The 21,147-nt window shown below is 41.5% G+C and overlaps 1 protein-coding gene across 8 annotated transcripts in view; it reads right to left on the bottom strand.

Moving 5' to 3' along the window:
- The window catches only part of Inpp4b (inositol polyphosphate-4-phosphatase type II B), a 305,059-nt gene that overhangs the window by 114,707 nt on the left and 169,205 nt on the right, over positions 1-21,147 (bottom strand). For all 8 annotated transcript variants that reach the window (XM_048333627.1, XM_048333628.1, XM_048333629.1 and 5 more), the window contains 2 exons: positions 15,440-15,512; positions 6,944-7,091 (listed from right to left, as the gene is read on the bottom strand). In XM_048333627.1, the coding sequence (XP_048189584.1) occupies positions 6,944-7,091; positions 15,440-15,512 (221 nt within the window). The remainder of the gene's footprint in view (positions 1-6,943; positions 7,092-15,439; positions 15,513-21,147) is intronic.

The raw sequence follows: 21,147 nt of genomic DNA, 5'->3' as shown, positions 1-21,147 counted from the left end.
CCGATGGGGATTACCAATAGTATAATTCTTTAGAAAGAGTAAGTCAAGGGCTGGGAATATGGCCTAGTGGCAAGAGTGCCTGCCTCATATACATGAGGCCCTGGGTTCGATTCCCCAGCACCACATATACAGAAAATGGCCAGAAGTGGCGCTGTGGCCCAAGTGGCAGAGTGCTAGCCTTGAGCAAAAAGAAGCCAGGGACAGTGCTCAGGCCCTGAGTCCAAGGCCCAGGACTGGCCAAAAAAAAAAAAGGAAAGAGTAAGTCAAAGGCTCACAAAATGAGTTCTAGAAAAAGGGCACTTGCAAGGGGGTGGGATCAAGAGGAGAGGGGTAGAAACAGGAATGGGGGAAATGAGTAGAACGCAGGCAAGAAGGCTTTGTCTACACTGCAGAACTGAGAAAAATAATGGAAAATGTAGGTGGAGGGGGGTGAAGATGTTTGAAGGGAAGACACACATCAACATGTCCTGTATAAATAAACTGCTTTTTAAAAGGCCAAAAAAAAATCAATACATAACCTAACAAGTTAAAAAAGTGAAGGAAGGGGTAGAGAGGGAAGAGGTGTATGTGTGAACATTTAAAAAGGCAGCATTGATCAAGAGGTTCTGTATTCATGAACTGCTCTGTTGAACAGCAACTCCTTTGGAGAACTACCTGTGTAAAATAAAAATATATTAAAAATACAATTCAGATGTTCAAGCAGAGATGGTCACAGAGACCCCAATTCTGCTGAGTTTTTGAAGATGAGATCTTGATTTTTTTTTTCTTCTTGGAAGGGGATTTAGAATGGTTTTACTATTTTTTCCTTTGTCACATTTCCTTTATTTCTACAATTTTATTTTAGCAGCCATGCATTATTTTCGTGGTAAAAATTCAATATTATAGTTTAAGTATTTCTTAACTGTGCCTTCCAGGATCAAGCATTCAAAAAAATCACAAAGCGCAAGGTAAGGCTTTCTTCACAGCGGTAATGGAACTTGAGTAACGGCAAAGGTTTTTTGCTTGAGAATGTTCTGAACCTGAATCATACATAAAATTCATGTGTTATAAAAACAACAACAACAGTGCTGTGCCTGTTGGAAAGCTGTTATGGCTCTGAACTTGAACTCAGAAGGTGCTTCTGCTTAGCCCAGTCACAGAAAACCCCCAAGGCACAGAAAGTCTGTCACAGCCCTAAGACGTTGTGTATGTACAATCTTGAATTTAGTAAAAGTAGCTCGTATTGAGTCCAAATGTCACACTTGCTGTGAGAATAACAGCAAGGGTTTTCGGGGTAGCAGCTGTAAGCAAGGGCAGATGACACCTGTGACAATCGTAAAATTGGGTGTGAAACCATCATCTTCCTGCCCCTCATTCATACCCAGTGCCAGGAGTGGCTACAAGTCACTTTATTTATAGATACCACACGTATGCATTATGCAAACCAGAAAACCACACACACAGGGCCCCTGAAAACAGACCCACGCTAGTGTTCCCTGCGAAATACATGCCAGCCTCAGATGTGTGAGAATGAACACGCTTGGAGGTTATGAGTAACATCTGATTACTAAGTTAAAAATTATTATGAAACTACGAATAATGCCTTTTCTTCAAGACACAATTTTGATTATATTTCCCTAATGATTCCTTCATTACTTCTTCTTAACTGTTGTTTTTTTCCACAATGAAGTCTCTGATCCAACTTTAAGAAACTGTTGTGAGCTTATGAGACTACCATCCATCATTTCAGGATTTGCAGTTTCTTATTTTCGTTTCTTAGTCAGGTGGGGGTAGTTTTGTAAGAAAATAATGAAATAATTGCTCAAATATTCCCATAGAGAGCTGGTGCCATTCTAACTCAGAAATACTGACTATATTCTGTTACCAATTAGTGTATAAAAGTCTAAACCTGGGATGAAGAAGGACAATGAAAGAGTAAAATTATCATGAAAAACTAAGGGTTTTCAAAATCCACACTTCATAGACTGCAAGGATCGCCTATGCTTATTAATTCATCACCTTGGCAACAAAGAGTCAAATTCTGCTTTTGTAAACAAAGTCCAACTGAAACACAGCTACAATTATTCATTTCAGACAGAAGTCTATACCTGTGTTGAAATGATAGGAGACCAAATAGTAGGGCCAGAAGCAGAAATATTTACTCTGGCCTTTTAAGAAAACATTTTTATTGACAGCTGACATAGGTCATGATTGAGTTGGCATTATATTTACTGACTTTCCAAAAAAACCCAAATCTATCTCTGTATCTATTAGTTTATCTATTTCCCACAAGTCCTATGAAGGATTAAAATATGAAGAGATGTGGCGGTATAAAGGGAACTTGATGCTTTTCCTGGGCCACGTGAATTCACTAAAAGTCCTCCAACCCTGTGCCTGTGCTCTTTGGTTCAAGCTATTCCCAGTGGCCTTGGGTTTCAGGAGAGAGAAGACCGACTGCGAAGTGTCTGGGTAGAGATCCGCCAGGAGATCGCCCACAGGAAGAGGGAACCTCTTCCCATTCCGACAAGGATGGAGACCGGCTGAGATAAAGTCTACCAGGCCTCCCCCGTGACCTGGGGCTGTTTGAACTATGAACGGCCTTCCCACTTCCTGCCCTCGATTTCCCCTAGGACTCCGCAATGTGATGGTGATACACTAGCATGCTGTCTTCCTGGGATTGCCATGCAATAAATCGTTTCTCTATGCTCTTCATCATGTTTTTTTATTTGGTACATGGTGGGGAGGGGCAAACGGCCAGCTCTTAGACTTTGGGCTTGGAGTCTAATAACCCAGTGTCCATGGCTTGTTGTCTTTATCAAAATGTGATGGCAGAATTTAATGTTTCCCACAGAGATTCAGAAAATAGACAGGATGTACACAATATAAACATGTTCTTTATGAACAGGCCTACTAGAGTTTCTTTTTCAGAATGAAGTTTTCACCAGCTTGGAATTTCTACCTCAGTTACAAATGACATTTTAGGAACTTCTCAAGCACATCTTACTCCTTTAATTTCTTAAATTATTTATGTATCTTAGAACGTAATCCCCCCCCCCTTTTTTTAAATGTTGTTGGTCCTAAGGCTCTAACTTGGGGCCGGGACACTGTCCCTGAGCTTTGGGGCAAGTGCTCTACCACTTTGTGCCACAGCGCCACTTCCCGTTTCCAACCGTTAATTTTGGAGATAAGAATCTCACCCATTTTTCTGCCAGGGATGGCTTCAAACCATGATCCTCAGATCTCAGCTTCTTGAGTAGCTAGGATTATAGGTGTGAGACACCAGTGTCCGGCTACATAATGCAATTTTATGTTTCAGTAAGTTATGTTATATCACAAAAGAATCTTTATTTAACTTATTTTTCTCAGCTGGATGACTTGTATCTTTAAGTAGGTTTTTCTAGAAAGTCTTTTGGGTGATACAATCTGAGCTCTTGACCTAATTTTGAGTAGGTTTTTCTAGAAAGATTTTTGAGTGACATACTCTGAGTTTTTGTATATGTCACTACGTCATTTCCATCACTTTCATTTGTAGGTAATTGTATCCTGGCCCTCAATAATCTTGGGTAAGGTCGCAGCCTTTCTGCTTGGGATCTTCAGACGGTGTGCATTGGCTACTGCCATTTAATTTTGTAAAGAAATATAAAGTGAGTCAGACAGTATGCGAAGGGAAAATGAAACACTGTTGTCTTCACTACATACCCACTGTGATCATGAAAACACCCACTGTTTTTCCCTAAGAAGACTCCAAATTATTTACCAGATTTCATCTCTCTGTTCCACACACCTAATGTCTTCTCTCACATCTCTTTGAACTTTCTCATGCCTTTGCTTAGCATTTAGAAAAGGCTTATCATATTTGTCTTCCAAATTACTGACATGATTTTGCCACTGGCTCTGTGGATTTAATTCAGCTGCTGCACTTTAAAATTTCATAATTTCCTCCATTATCATTTTCTCTTGTCTTTTTCCCCTTTGATGGATCTTTTAATAGAGTGCTGATTCTGTTTGATAATAATTGCATCTTCTTACATTTTACCCAGATGGCTGGTCATCTTTTCTGTGGCTTTCCCCTGTATTTCTCTTTTGAGTATTTGGGATGATATTTTTTTTTCTTCTCTTTTTCCTTATAACAGGTTAAAATTTCATTGCGGCATCTTTAACACATTACAGTGACAGGAGATAGATGGAAAAGGAATTAGAGAGAGCAGAAGTTATGAACAGGCTAGTCATCACCATCCTTAGGCAGTACCCAGGACCGATCAGGTTCTCATACAGTTCGGTTTCATAAAATTGAAATAGGATTTTACTCTATGAACGATCCTGGCTCCAAGTTCTCTCTATGTGCTTCTCACTTGGCAGTACTGTTCTTTTGCCCCCATCCAAATCGCCCACTTGCCTTCTCCACACAGTGGTGGGGTATTTGCTGTGAATCATACAGCAAAAACAAAAGAGAGATGGAGGTGACAATGCCATGTGTTAAAAAAAACAAAAACCATAGGAATGATAAGGATTCTTGCCTAACAAAATGTAGTGGTTTCATATACTCTTTGATAACCTACTCATTGTATCTTCCCAGGATTTTCTATCACTAGACGGGCAGAGAGAGAGAGATGAGGGGCAGGAGAGAGGAGACAGAGGTTGGAGACAACACTGTGTTGGACTCAAATGTTGCAGACGTGCAGTAGAGGAACAGCTGTCCCATGACGGGGAAATTTCTAAACTAATGACAAAGGACAGATTGGGACAGAATTCTGGCTCTTTTTCTTTACTTTCTCATTCACTAGCTTGTTGCAATTTTAAAACGAAATAGCATAAATGGTCCATCAACGAGGCTTTTCAAACCCCCCAAATAGTCGCCTCAAATTAGTTGTGTTGAAGATAGTATACAGTATAATAACATATTATTATGTTAATATGTTCCGGTGCTCTGCAAAGTGCCATCATTTTCCATTGTCTGCGTGTCCATAGATGGCTTGGTGGAAGTGTGGAGATGGCTGGTGAGATGCAGCCGTTCCGATGCTGTTCGCAGTGAGATCGGCTCAGACGCACTCTGTGGGAGAAGCCTGTTCCCAACTTCTCCAGCCTGCTTCGTCTAGAAATGTGTCTAGGTTTCTCAGCTGGAGAATGATGCTAGGCGCTTCCTGGCACTTCCAATTCATGCTATGGCTACCAAGGCCATCCTTGGTCTATAATCCCCATGAGAGGAGCGACCCCCTCCCTCCAGCTCTGCACTGGGAAATGGCGACTCTTATTTGACTCTAGTAGGATTGGTTCTTGGTGCCTACTGGTCTAGAACAGAACCAGGCTGAGGAGAATGACTCAAAGCCTTTCCAAGACACCTTCATTTTGACATGGCAGCCTGATTGTGCTTTCTGTGAATTTTCTTTGCTAGTCATCTATTCCCGGCATTAGACTCAAGTGGGGATAATTGTCTTCATCCTGATTTACACGAATTCCTTCTTGCAGTGAACTCTCCTATGAATGACACTGATTCCTAACGTAGCACATCTTCTTTTGGGCCGTGTCCACCCTGCTGTCGGGTTTCTGTTGGTCCTCACTCTGTGACCCTAAACGTTCATTGCCTTGTTTTTCTTTCCATCTTTATTGCCTAGATCTGAACCCATTGCATAAAATTCAATTTCCTCACTAGTCGTCCCGGAAATTCAATGCCTGTTTCGACTTGCAAGTTGACAAGTTCACCTTGCTTTGTTCTAGATTATCTGGGCAGCTATCCCGATCCTATCCTAACAACCAAGCTTGGCTTATCCTACTTAGTCACCGGTCAGGATGTCAGTTCTGGGGACCTTAAAGCCTCGCAGGAAAGTCTCATACTACTAAGCGCTCTCTGAGCCACCGTGAGTATAATGTAGAAAAGTGACATTTCACTCTCCGGTGTAAACATCAGCACTTGAAGAATGCTAGCTATGAAAAAATATCAATTACCTGAGAGTTAGAGTCTTAATGGTGTTTAGTGTAATACAGAATTCAGCATTTTTAAAGTCATTGTAAGTCTGTTTAGACAGCAGAGAAACAAATTATTTCATTAGTCATGGTTCCAAGATACTCTTTTCAACCAATAAGCTCTCAAATTCTTCTGCCTCATTGTAGGAACTAATTTCATTTTGTTGTACAACAGTGTTGCTCATTAGCATAAACACATTTTATCAGTTACCTCATACACTTTCGAGATCAGCAAACATTTGAAAGGCTTGCCACAAACAAGTAGACTAAAGATGAGGAAAATCTTCTTTAAATCAAATAGGAATCAAAAGGAGCAGTAATAAGCAGAAGAGATAAAGAGTCAAGGATTGCTATAGTTCTAAGCTCAAGCCATTGGCTCATTACCAAGCTGTCCACATGAAATATATCTCAAACCACAAAAGGACAATCAGATTTGTCATTTCAATGTTTCCACCAGTGCTATTTAGAAATTAAAAAACAAAGGTAGTTGAAATGAACTTCACCAATATAGTTTCAGTTAACCTCATTAGACCCAGAATGCTACCATGTCATTATTAAATCATTTGCATGCGTATGTGTACTAGGAATTTAAGGTTATATGTATAATTTCCATTTACAGAACATTCCAATTTGACTAGTCATATTTCAAATGATCAATAACCAAAGAGGCTTAGTGGACAGTTATAACCTAGGTCTGAAACTTGGTCTTAGTCTAAGTCCCTGAGAAGAGAAGCGATGAAAGTCTGGAGATCAACAGTCTTGTCACAACTGGTGAAAATGTTCATTGACAGAGGCGGGGAGGTAATAAGTGAGATCACATATATGTGGATTATTCACTTTATCTATGTCAATATGTATATATATATATATATATTTCAAAACATGTTTGACATAGCAAATATATTTAAAATATAATTTGTTCACCCAAAAAAATTACAAAGGGAATGACATGGAGAAATGAAGAATTAGTGTGCAAGACCATGATAGATTATTTTTCTCTTACCTACACAAATCTTCTTTTATGTGAAGGGAAATCAATTCCTTAGGAATATGGAAAGAAAGTATGCTCTCCGACATCTGCTCCCGGATACGCATCCACTTATTGTCTGACGTGGGAAATCGATATAATTTGCACACTGGATTCTTTAGCACTAAGGAGGAAGATGCAAAACAGCAATAGTCAAGTCATAAGCAAATGAACCTTAGACACAAAGAGGTCATTAATCAAGGTGGAGGTGTACATTTTAATTTTGTAAAAAATTGACTACTTATAAGAACCTAGTAGTATATATTTGAATTTCTAAGAATTTTTGCTTTGGGGATCATATTTTTTTCCAGAGACTTCTGAAAATTTCTGCTATACTCAAAAAAAGATACATCAACTCCAATTTATAAATATGGCTAATGTGATTCTTTAGCCCCTATTTATTTCTTCCTAAAATTTTAATATAACTTATACAGATTAGGTGTACTGCATGTTTTCTAAAGATGCAATGTGAATAGAAATTTAATACACATTGGAGTTTTATTTATGAATTTCTTATGATAGATCTCAGTCAACTTTACCTACTTGCATAATAAGTGGCAACAAAAACCTTATTCCAGAAATTCTTCAAAGTCTTCCTCATAAAAATGGTATGCCGGAAAGTTCTATTCCTTTCCATTTATATTTAGTGAAATTCAAATACTGAGCAAATAAATAACACACTTTCTTGAAGCCACATATTATCAGAAACAGCCAAGGAGACTAAAGAAACTCAAATTAGAGTAAGGTAGACAGTGATTGGAGGAGACAGGGTGATGGACAGAAAGATTAGAAAACAAAACAATTCAGAAACAGAGCATAGGGTCAGATGTTAAGATAAAACATCACAGGCTCTTGGGAAGATTGTGTTCAAGAACAGCCAGCACCAAAAGTTAATAAGACATGATCTCAAAAAATAAACAAGGCACAGTTGCACATTCTTATAATCCCTGCTACATAGAAGACACAGGTAGAGGAATTGTGGTTTGAGGTTAGTCTGAGCAAAAAGCATGGGACCCTACCTGAATATAACCTAATGAGAAAAATGGGATGGAGTTGTAGCTCAAGGGTAGGGTGCTCTGAGTTCAAACTTCAGTATAACATACATGCATATGTATGCATGCATATATGCATACATATCACAAGTTATATATACACCTATACATGTGTGCACACACACACACACACACACACACATATCACTTGACCACTTCATTCTTTCTCATGAAGCCAGCATCCTGTCGCAGCGTAAGTTGTGTATCTTAGGGCAGAATGTTTCTTGCATTGCTATTAAACAATGAATGCCTTTGTTTCATGCCTGCACCAAAGTTTAACAGGCAATAGAAAACATCAGAAAGACTCTTGGATTTTTTTTTTCTGGCCTTTTGTAGAGTAATAATTATATTTTAGGAAATTTGTATTTTAAATGATGTCAGGAACTATGAAACTATTTTCCTCTTTTGATCCCCAATTGGGTACTTCACCTTCACCTTTTTATTTTTATTTTTTCAGTTTAATACTGTTCCTGCGTTCTAAATATAAACCTTTGTGGAATAGCTAAAGCTGTCCAAGGGCGGTTTGATTAATGAGCTCTGGAATTCTCCTCTATGGAAATGCTCCTGTTTCTTGATGCAAAATAAATAAACACACACTCAGGAAAATGAATCATGCAAAAATATTCCCATAATATTTCCTCCTTGGTTTTCACGTTAGGGGCTCCGATACTTTGAGACTCAGGGGTCCTCAGCATTAGTGATAAATTAAGTGCACGTATCAGTATCTCATTAGAGAGATGATGTGCTCTAGTTTGCGTCTGAAATGTCTCCCAATGGTGCCATGTCTGCGGCTTGGTCACCCACCAGCCTGTGGCACTACCGTAATGTCTGCGAGTGGGAGGTCTTTGGGAATGTGCCGCTAAAGGGGACATTACAACCTTGGCCCTTCTGGCCCCCTCTCAGTCTCTGTAGCTCCCTCTTCTCTCAGTCTTTCTCTCTCCCTCTCTGTCTTTCCTCCTTGTCCTCCTCTTCCTCTTCCTTCTCCTCCTCTGCTTCCTTCTTTCCTTGCTCTCCTTCTCCTTTCCCTTCCCCACCCCCTTTGCCTTCCCCCTTCCCTTCTTCTGTGCAGGTGGGATCCACCATGAACCCTCTGCCAGGGTAGTCTGCTTTGCCCTAAGGCCGAAACAGTGGAACCCAAGTGACTATGTACTGACACTCCTAGAACCCAATTCCTAGGAGCCCACCTCTCGTCCTCTTTAAGGTGATTTTCTCATGTTTTGTACAAAGATAGAAAGCTGACCACACATTCCCTACTGAGTACTTGCTATGTCGCAGTCAACGAACATGGGGCATGCATCTCAAAAAACTATCATACGGTGCAGCCTAATTGTTTTTCAAAGGACCATGAGCTGACCTGTAATCAGCATGTCATTTGTTGCTCTGATTACAAAGCGACCAGATAAAGTGATCTCAACTCAGAACCCCTGCCATGCAGCTGGCGGAGATGTTTGCCCATCTTCCGCTGGAACAAAGGTGAGCGGCCTTGTGCACAGAGGGCCACGCGGAATAAGCAAGTGTGTCTGTGTGCTTTCCTCCCGGATTTGCACGCGCAGCAGAGGTGCAATTCCACTGGAGCTGCGCGTGAGCACGTGGCTGTAAGAACGGCTTCATCCGGACTCTCCACTGGGCCACGTATCGGTGTTGTTCTAACCAGGAAATGGGCTTGTCCCCTCACAACTACATCCTAGCCACTTTGGCTTCACAAAGACAGGTCTGCTTGTATATTCTGGTCTCCATTATTACAATGCTCTGTCCAAAAACATGCCCCCAATACCACAGCTACCGTCAAGAGAGAAGTCTCTGCTCTGGCTCAGGCCACATCACGGGCTTGAGATAATTTGATCAGAGTAAAGTTATACAATTGGCTCCAAGCTTGATGGGTACATTCGCCTTGAGTTCCATGCTTTGACAAGAACACAGGATGCAAAGGAAATGACAGAGTCATATTCTCCCCGAATGGCACTGCCCCTGTGAATATCTCTATTATTTCTCTCAGACTCTGCCATGGGGACATTTAACAAGGGAGCGCGCCACCTGCGTTTCCAGGAGATTCGGCAGTTGTAAAAGCCAAACTGCAGAGAAGCTGAATAATTCACAGTACAGACGCCAAGGAAATACACAACAAAACCTGCACCGCAGAACGCCTGGAAGAGGGGCTGCTCAAGGAACCTGGGGCAGGAAAGGTAAACCAGAGAAACCCCAGGGAGGTTTTGCTCTTTTCTCTGTCTGTAAATAAAAAAAGACTTTCAGGAAATCAGTGAGGTGATCACAGGAAGAACCTCGGAAGTATGGTTCAGGGGAGTCTCAGGGATCATCGAAAACTCCCACACGCGTTTCGTCAGGTTCTCCTCCACATGCGTCTCCATCGGAAGCGTCTGCGCTTTCTCTTCACCCCCTCCCTGGCGCTCGGGAGGTGACATATGTAAATGGAATCTGACTGCCATAGCTGCAGGCCTGCCATCGCCACTTTAATGGACTGCAGAGACTTGTGCAGGATCCATTCATTCCGTCCTTTTAATTATGCGGTTGTTTAACCGTTTCATTATTCAGCAGGATGTAAAAACACCGTCTAGTCTCTAAGTGCCCCCTGAGATGAAGAATAAGACCTTGTAATCCCATTAGAACCTGAGGCCCTCTCCTTCGTTCGTGGAAAGATCTCAGATTTGTGGACATCTGCAACACCCGTTGGCTCGTTTAAGATTACACAAGAACCGGAAAACCTCAACGGGGGTCATTGACGGCATCCCGAGGGTAGCTGTGAGCAAGGAGAGGGTAAGAAAGACACTGGAGGACCCTAGTGAACACGCGCATGCCATCTCCCATTCACAGAGGACACGGGTAAGAGCAACGGCTCAAGACTGAGGGATGACGTCAGCAGGAGAGAGTTCCGTGGTGGGTCTCTCGGAACAGTTAGCAGAGGGTTGAACACAGTGACTACCAGGGAGCTGGAACCTGTCTTGTTGGAGAAGTTCAGGCTTAGGGGGGAGGGGAGGTAGACAAGCGGAGAGAGGGATGATGTCAGATACAGCCATAATCGTGTGTATATTTGAACGTGGACAGTAGAAACGTGAATCCGGGGGCTCCCTGTTATGGTCAGATTGGATATTTCAGATGGGGAAACTAACTCAAAATGCGCCCACAGGAGGGATCTTTTTGACAGAGCCCATTAGCTTTTGGATAAGGATCCAAGGGCCTCGTAGAATGTCACCAAAACAAGAATTAAGGCTTCTAAAGAGAATCACCATCTTGAAAAAAAAAAAAAAAAAGATGTCTTTCAAAGTTTTATCGCTAATCTTGATTCTTGGCTATAAATGGTAACTCCTAAGGGAGGAAAATAAAACTGTAAATGACAAGAATTTGTTATGTGTCACCACATAAAACTGATGGAAATGAAAATGTTTATGAAATGTTTAAAAGGAGAAAAAGACAGAGCAATAAATAAACTCTTCATTTCAAATATTTGAGAGGCGAAAGAAAGTTGAGGTCTTTGTGACCATTGAAATTGAAAAAGGCAGACAAAGCTGGACTTTGAGCCCAGTCACTGGGAGAGTGTGGACTGTCCTTTATTATAGATACCACGAGAGACCGCCATTCTTGCTCAGCTATAGGTAGTAGACACGTGGCTCTGTGAGTGTGCCTTAGCAAGAACACTTAGGAAATGGAAGGACTTGGAAAAAAAATTATACTAGGAAGTGAGCCAGACCCAAAGAAACATGGACTCTATGGTCTCCCTCCTAGGGAATAATTAGCACAGGTTTAAGCAAGTCACAGCAGAGGATCACAAGAGCCCAATAGCTATACCCTTATGAACACAAAAGATGATGCTAAGTGAAATGAACTACATGTTATGGAAACGAGTGATATCTCACTGTTGTAATTACTTTCAACATGCCATGTGAAACCGTAGCTTCTATTGTTGATGATCCTCTTGTACCCCCTTCCTGTGGTTGTACCTGCACTATCACTGTATCTCATCTGAGTACATTGGAAACCGTGTATACTGGTATTAGAACTAGGGAAGTGAAAGGGAATATCAAAATCGAGAGACAAAGGATAAAAAGACAAACGACTACAAAAGCAATACTTGCAAAACTGTTTGGTGTAAACCAACTGAACAACTCATGGGGGGAGAGGGAAAGGGGGAGGGGGGAATGAGGGAGGAGGTAACAAACAGTACAAGAAATGTATCCAATGCCTAACGTATGAAACTGTAACCTCTCTGTACATCACTTTGACAATAAACAAGAAAAAAAAGAAAAACAAGAAAAAAAGAACACTTAATATGGAGACTCAGTGATAGCTAAACCTACCACCAAAACTTCGCTGCATTCAAAATTAGCTTCCGCAGCCTCCTTTCCCCAGTATAAATGAGTTTTAAGCCATCCTATTATCATTTTACTTAAGTGGATACGAAAATAATTAAGGAATGAAGTCTCTTTATGATTGTTATATGTGGGATGGTCGTAGGGCTTGAACTCGGGACTGTGGCACTGTTCCTGAACTTTTTACCCAAGGCTATCTATCACTCTGCCATTTGAGCCCCGGTTTCACTTCCAGCTTTCTCATGGACTTTCCTGCCCATGACCCTGGAGATATCAGTCCCTGGGGTAGCAGGTTTACAGTCCTGAGCACCTAGCTTGACGGTGCCTATGTTAACTTTTTTTTAAAATGAGTTACATAATTTGCAAGTCAAAGTGAAGATGAACTTTCCCTATCTAATACTGCTGTGTCTTCTAGTGTCGATTCCTCTATTCCCACCACCCCCCATACAACTAAGGTAATAATAGATCTTTCGTATGGAATTGTAAATTCTGCCCCAGTGCTCCCTGTGCAATCTCTCCTGCTCCATCTCCCAGATTCCCAACACACACACACACACACACACACACACACACACACACACACACACACACACACCCCTTGCAAGATAAACAGGCCAGGGAAAGAAGAGTAAGACCTTAAGGGCAAAGAGGTTTTGCTTTTCACAATAGATAAGCAAACTCCTGGAACTCTAAATGAAACCTCTAGAGATAGAGATGGAAGAGTGAGGTGCTGCACGCGTATGACATTCCCTCCCAGCCACCCAGCAAGTACTTCATAACTCACTCAACCCTGGCAGGCTCCACAGAGCACATTAACACGGAGCCTCGAGAAGAATCTCAATAGCGCCTTCCCCCTGCACAGCAAGCATACAATTCCACATGGGAATCAGCGCATTCGTGATAAAGCTGCTGACTTCAGACGGATAAATAAACAGAACAAAAGACCAAGGTACACACGGGCCAAAGTCATACATATTCCATACCTTTACAGCGCAGGGTTGTTGTTGTTTTTTTTTTAATTTTGAATGGAGATAAATTTCATGGCTACTGCTTAGATTTTATTTTCAAAACTTTTTAAAGAACCTAGCCTCTGGGTTACTGACTTTCACCTGATCTTTCCTAATATTACTCAAAGAAAACCACCTTTTCTTTCCTTTAGAAAGAGTGGATTCTGACTGTCAAAAACGGCCATCTCCACGCAAACAGAAGCACAAGAGCCCATTTTCCCTTTACCATGTCACCAGGCCTACACTGCAGGAGGCGGTTGCTCCCAGAAGCTCCAGGTGCTTTTCTTTCGCTTCATTGCAATTGGTACAGAATACCTAGTAATTAAGTAATCCGAAAAGGTTCTTGGGGCTGCTAACACTCACGCTTCACAGATTGTGGGCCCAGCTATTAGGATTTAAAGATTTCATTTTCAATTACGATCTTGTCTCTTCTTCTATCCATAAGATATTTGTTTATTAGGGAATAATGTTTTATCTTTCCCTATGCAATTTATATGTAACAAGCCAATTTCTTAAAGTGCCGTTTGCTTTTTGTGTGTATAAAAAAAATGGCACAAGGTCCACATGAAGAAATCTTTAAAAATTACCTTATAACTAGTGTAAATGGCTTTGATGTTCCTGAGTCATTCGAACCATATTCAATATGAACTGAATATTCATCACATTCAATATACTTTTTCTCCACTCATATCCAGTAAATGAAGTAGATTATCCAAATAGTAAAGTAAAACACTGAAAGTTTAGTTACATTTCAGGTGAAAAAGTAAATGTAAGGCAGACTTTTGGCTAAGAGTTTAGATGGTCCGGTGCATTGATGACTTATCCACTATAGTTATAGTTTCTGGATGATCTAGCTTTCTGGGTGGTGCCCTTGACACTGTAGAATGTACACTCGGCTTCAAATCTTCAATAAAAATAAGCCTCCTCCCCCCTCGCCCCAATCTATGTCATTTGGTCATAGATTGAGAAGCAGCTAGACGTGTATGGTACATCCACTTTTCTGGATAAGTAGAGTTGACTGTTTTAAGATATTTCTCAATGATGTGATTTCTGTGTGCCTATGAACAATGCCACCACAGTGCCTCCCATTCTCCGTTTCACATTTCTAGATGCCTCCCACAAAGAAGCACGGAGTCTGAAGTTCTATGTGCTTTTATAATGTGCTTCTTAAGCTTTCCATGGCAAAACCCACTGCGGTTCTGTACACATGGTTTTTCCTAGGGGAATATTGGACCATTCCTCTAGGAACATGGAACCATTTCCTCATCTGTAAAATGTAATCATGATATATCCCCCTTCTAGTGGTCATAGAATGCAATTATTTAATAATTACTTGTCATTTTGCATATCCATATCATGACATATACTGAATGATACTACATATCTCTGTTTTATTCAGAAATACTTTTCATGCCTTTAATACCTTGACGAAATTGAAATGCATAATTATAAGTAACATGGTACACAGATGTGTACTCAAAAATGCCCGAATACGCTTTTGGATTTTTCCTACTGATTTCATAGGGAAATTATTTGAAGTGTATTTCATGAATTTATGTCATAGGAAGACAAACCAAGCTGATACTCCACATCCCCATTGCTTCACCTGCCTCCTAGAGCCATTTGTCTCAGATAAGATTCACTTCAATAACCAAAAGGAACCGAACGCTCCGTCATCATCGAAGGTGCTCGAAGATCTTTCCTGCGGCATCATCCGATCTGGCCCTGGGCTCCTGGCAGTGCTCAGAAAAGATTCGGTGAGGGCTGGGGATATGGCCTAGTGGCAAGAGTGCCTGCCTCGGATACATGAGGCCCTAGGTTCGATTCCCCAGCACCACATATACAGAAAACGGCCAGAAGTGGCGCTGTGGCTCAAGCGGCAGAGTGCTAGCCTTGAGCAAAAAGAAGCCAGGGACGGTGCTCAGGCCCTGAGTCCAAGGCCCAGGACTGGCAAAAAAAAAAAAAAAAAAGAAAAAGAAAAGATTCGGTGAGGCTGCTGACCAAGTTCGGTGTTCCCGTGCATGGAGATTCAACATGCATTTGCATATGCTAATGCCTATTCACATAAGCACTCAAAACCGAGTCACATACCTCCGTGCAGAAGAGGTAAGTCATCTTTTCCACTGATGTTTTCTGGAGCTGTACATTCATATACCAGCGCACACTAAGAAAGGGATGACAGAAAGAAAACGAATGGAAGACAGTAATTATAAATAATCAACAGGAAAAACTGAAGCATTGTATTTTGGTTGTAAAATCATACCCATTCTCTTGAATTTTTTAAATCATTTTGGTAAAATTGTTTCTGGTCTCTTTGTTATGGAGTTTGGATTTTTTATTGTCTTTAAGTAGTTGTACAAAGGAGTTATCATCCAACGTGTGAGTTTATAAATACAATATATCTTGGACCTTTTATCATTCTTTTCATAATTGTAGTTGTTTACCTAGATTTATATGCAATCTATTCATATCATATAATTAGAAGAGTACATTTGGGCTCTAGAGCTACTCAGGGGCAAATACAAAAGTAGGAACAGGATTGCACCTAATAGGCTTTTACAGTTGTAAATCATCCTTAACCAGCTGAATTATTTATGTCTTTCATTTGATCTAAGCTTCGATCAACAGAAAGGAAGTTATTTTCTAAGTTTTAAGTAAAAGAAACTTTAAGTTGAAGATAAAATATGTTGGAAGATCTAATGATACAGGCCCAAAAGGTATTCTTTCTCCAACCAAGTGATGGAAATATTTCACATAAAGCATTTATATATATATATAATTTATAATAATGACTATGTGAATCTTTTATAACTAAGCTGATCTCGGGCGTCGATGACTGCAAGACTAATAAGTTCTTAACATTTGCGAAAGTGATACTTCTTGGGACAGAAAGCGAGAAGGGACGTAGAGGAGCACTTTGATGAGTTCTTGCTGGATAATGGAATCAGACTGTCCAGACAATTTGTCAGTACCGAGCACTCCCCCTTGTCTCCCTGTATGACCATATCTAGCAGAGGAAATAAAGTCCTTCTGGTCTCAGGAGGTAGAGACCAACCTTCACTGGGACATGTTGTTATAGAAGGGTTTGGGGACACAGAGAATTCTTGAATAAGAATTCGGAACTCTCTACTCAATTTCACAACCAGCCACAGGAACCAAGGCCCTTGAAATCCTCAATGAAACTCATTAGAAGTGAATACACACACACACACACACACACACACACACACACACACACACACACACACGAGAAATTCCCAGAGTAGAAGGCCAGCAAAGATTTATTCAGTAAAACAGGACATGAGTAGGAAGAAATAGAAAAGAGACGTACCTTCTGACACTGCAGAGGTGGACACAAAGAGGGGGTTCAAAATGGTGGTCAGTGTCCTTGTCCTTGGTCTTTATGCCTTCGGTATTGGGGAATTCTAACCTGAACCCTTACCTAGACTCCTGGTTATGTCACCAAGCAATGGGTCATCATTTTGCTAATTTCCCAGGCATGGACACACTGGGTATACAGTGGGTCTAGTATTACCCCAAATACAGACATAACGCGTTGAACATGTTTTAGGCATTCCTTTCTAGTCAAGGGGTGACTTCCTGTTCTTAGACTGATTTAGTCACCTAGAGAGATTGTAAAGTCATGAAGCAGCTAAAAAAATAATAAAAAGAATGATGGAAGGAATTCAATTTCTTTTTGTGCTAAAGTTCCTGATTTAGTTTATTTCCTGGCTTTTGACATTTAAAGTGTTTATGAAAATAATACATTTTAATTTTTGTATGATATTTTTTACCTTAGAGCCCTATCCATCCTGTCTTGCAGAGGCAGATCTAGCATTTATTTCCTCAAGTAAATTTCCTTCTGTCTCTAGTTAAAGGTGGGTAGGGGTCAGGGAGGCAAGAGGAAGAGGCACAGAAAAGTTTCCCGGCAAATATATCACCTATAAACAAGCAAATATAGATGGAATAGAAGGCCTGGAAAGTTCTTTGGTGGGGAGTATCTAAGGGACACAGCCATCCTTCGGCAGGTCCTCCAAGGGAATTCAGGACTCAGATGATCATTTCCAAGAGCTGGTACCCTAAGTCCGGCCGTCCCTGCCTGAGTTCCTTCCTGCACCAGCAGCTTCCTTCTGCAATAAATCTTCGACGTATTTATTTTTTTCTTTTCTAAGACTTTAGTCTTTCATTTTATTTATTATCTCTAATTAGGTGTTCAAAGGGGGTTTGATGTTGACATACCAATTTATGAGTACAATGCATCTTGACCAATGTTATACCTAAAATGTTTTATCCATCCTATTTCCCACGTGTTGTCTGTTCCTTTCAGTCACCATGGCCTGGCAAAATCACATGGCATAAATATGATTACACTGGTACTCTGTTGTGGCTTATACCAGAGGTATTACTGAACCGCTGAGTCGAATACTCTCATGCTGGATGAGAAATCCTTTCATGGTTTGTCCCCGACAGCTTTCTGTAGAATATCTGGATAGACTGCTCTGACCATTCCTCCTTTCCAAAAGAACATCAGGAGCACGATGAAGGGGAATGATGTAGGGAAGTCCCTGGCCCATGGAGATCAGGCCATCATTCTATGGCACTCCTTTCCTAGGTGGAAAATCCTCAGTCTTTACCACCTCAGTCGACTTGATGATTCCTAACAGGAAGTCCGTATTCTTTTACAAAGCAGACACAGAAATGTGACCTTCATCTTTGCAGATCTTCCATTCAAACGGAAAGGCAGATGGGCCGATTTCAATCTAAGTATCATTCTCATCTTTAAAAAATCCTACTGTTCATCATACCCTCAAGATTTAGATTTAGATTTACAGCGTATAACCAGAAAACCTTCAAAAACCAGCTACTAAATTAGTATCAATTAACTCGTTACCGGGAGCAGAATCGAACAGGAACATAACCTCAAGAGCAGTAGGAAAATAAGTTTCTGCTGATTAAAAGTTAAGCAATCTATGTAGCATTTTGTTATAACAGCCCAAGCGGACTCATACAGGCACTCTTTCCTTGTTTCCTCAATCTACGTAAGAGATAACACGTGTCTATGTAACTACAGTGCTAATAGAAGTTCCACATCTTCCCTCACAAAATTGTGCAGTTCCCTGGGAAGGATGTGATGTTAGAGATATCATCTATGTAAACTGCTTTCTCTCTTCACTCATGAATCAGTCAGTCGTAAACCACCATTCCTATCAACTTGTATTTATGCACTCCATGTGGATTTGGAGTGTAAACCACCCCCTAGAAGGTTCTGTGTATGTGTGGTTCAAAAATCCTTCCCTAGGGATTGTGACTGCTATTTGAAGAATGCTGACATAAAGGTATTTCCATACATCTCTAAATATTATAGACTGGCTTCCCGGCTTCCCTATCTATATTCTCCATGCAATCATAAATATTCTTAAGGACTGTTGGACGAGTTGAGTCACTTTATACAGGGTTTGCAGGAGGTCAAGGTTTCCTAAGAGTCGCCACAGGCCGGAGCTGAGACCGGCAATGTTAGGTGTTTACCATTTCTGTCAAGTGATGACTCATCCGCAGGGTGTGTTACGACTGCCACCTTCTATTTTCAGAATAGCTCAGTTATAGCTTTTTTTTTTTTTTTTTTTTTTAGTTCACTTCACCAAGCCAGAAACCTTATGCAGGAATTTGGCAAGGAGTAATCCTAGGTATCAAGTTCTTCGTGTATGAAAAGAGCATGATTTCATGTTCATGGTGTCCCAAGAGTGAAAGCCTGGAGTCAAGGGAAGGGTGGGCTGGAAGGCGGATAGACAGGAGGCCAGGCTTAGTTTCAGAGTCGGGAAAGAGGCTCCGCTTTAACATGGGAAGCGTCCTGCCTATTGATCCTGGCGCAGGTGCCCTGCACCCTGTCTATCATCCCAACACCCTCTTCTTCATCACAGAGCAGCGATGTGCGTGCCTGGTGCTGACAGGAGCTCGTAACCACCTCTAAAGGGAACAAGGCTGGAGGGAGGGAGCAAGCCAGACCGGAGGACTCCCGCATGGACCACCCAAAGAGGGCCTGGCATTTGCCAGCAGCCTGATTACAATTGAGGCATCCTTGGAATAGTTCCATGATCAATTATAATGACCGGAAGTGGCACGGTGGCGCTCGGCGGTAGAGCACTAGTCTTGAGTATAAAGAGCTCAGGGACAATGTCCAGACTGTGAGTTCAGGCCCAGAGGAAAAATTACAAACAAAAATCCAATACAAAACAAAAACCAGGGGCTGGGGATATAGCCTAGTGGCAAGAGTGCCTGCTTCGTATACATGAGGCCCTGGGTTCGATTCCTCAGTACCACATATACAGAAAATGGCCAGAGGTGGCGCTGTGGCTCAAGTGGCAGATTATGCTAGCCTTGAGCAAAAAGCAGCCAGGGACAGTGCTCAGGCCCTGAGTCCAAGCCCCAGGACTGGCCAAAAAAAAAAACCAAAAAAACCAGTAATAATGACCCAACAGGAGGATGGAAAAACAGAGTAGAATAAAACCAAGGGTAATAGAGAAGGTCTCAGACTCTCTGTGGACATGAAAATGTTTAGTATTTTTTTAAAACCAGATTTTTTCCCTCTGTTTGTTTATTAAATTATTTTTGTGATGGCACTGATTTTTTAAGGACTGGACAGACATCACCTACCATACAGATGTTTCCTAAGTACCAAGAATTGCACACATTCCAAGATAAAAAATAGAAAGTAAGTCACAATAGGTCCTATCATTAATAATGGTCATCATTGAAAATAAAATGGATTATACTACATAAAAGTCATCCTTTTCAAAAAAAAAAAGGAAGGAGGGTAAAGAACTGTTAGCAAGTTTTTAAGTCTGTTCAGTGTATCTTAAGTGCTTCAATAAAATTGGCAATTGCATTCCTCAGAAAAGAGTTTAGGCTGATATCTTACATTGTATTTTTCTCTCTTTAGAGCAAAGGGAAACAGAGAGAAATATAAATTCCTGGCTGTATATTTTTATGCATCATGCCTGCATATTGGGCTACACAGGTGATAGCACTGGTGGTTCCCTCTTGTAATCCTAGCTACTCAGGAGGCTGAGATGTGAGGATCACGGTTCAAAGGCAGCCCCGGCAGGAAAGTCTGTGAGACTCTTATCTGCAATTAAGGAAAAAGCAAGAAGTGGAGGTCTGGCTCAAGTGGTAGAGTACCAGTCTTGAGTCCTAGTACTTGCACCAAAAAGAAAAAAAGAAAAAGCTGTTTAACCGCTGGCTGGCATTCTATGTCATCCAGGGCCGTCCCTCTGCTATGCCCTATTTTCTACCTCTCTATGCGGTGTCACAGGGCTCTGAGTTTGTGTTAAATCTTCTGTCTGTTCACATGACAATTAAATCCAAATTAAAACTTCATCTCTTCCTAAGACAGCTTTGGGAACGGAGAGCAGGTGACTTGCGGCCATCGTCCTACCACAATCCCCCACGCATCTCGCGCAGGTCGAACTGTGGAAGAACACCACGGCGATCCATAAATCCGTCCCTCCCTGCTGAAGAGAGGCAGCGTCCGTGCGGGAGCTGGCCGGGAGGGGAGGCGGTTTCCCAATGTCCCTTCGCTTTGCCTCATCCCGTGCAAGTGGGCCTTGGGCTCACAGGATGACACACACACACACACACACTTGCTGTACTTCTGGGATGACACACACACACACACTGACTGCACTCCTGCTCCGCAGCTGACTGCTCAGGGAGCTTTGGACAAGATCTCACAACCCCAGAGTGTCCGCGACACAGGCGTCTGTCCGAGCTGGCCGTGTCCGGTGTGTCCCCCGTGCAGTGTG

This window comes from Perognathus longimembris, chromosome 24 (assembly GCF_023159225.1).
Source record: "Perognathus longimembris pacificus isolate PPM17 chromosome 24, ASM2315922v1, whole genome shotgun sequence".
Classification (NCBI taxonomy): Eukaryota; Metazoa; Chordata; class Mammalia; order Rodentia; family Heteromyidae; genus Perognathus; species Perognathus longimembris.
This window is presented reverse-complemented; position numbering and strand designations above follow the sequence as displayed.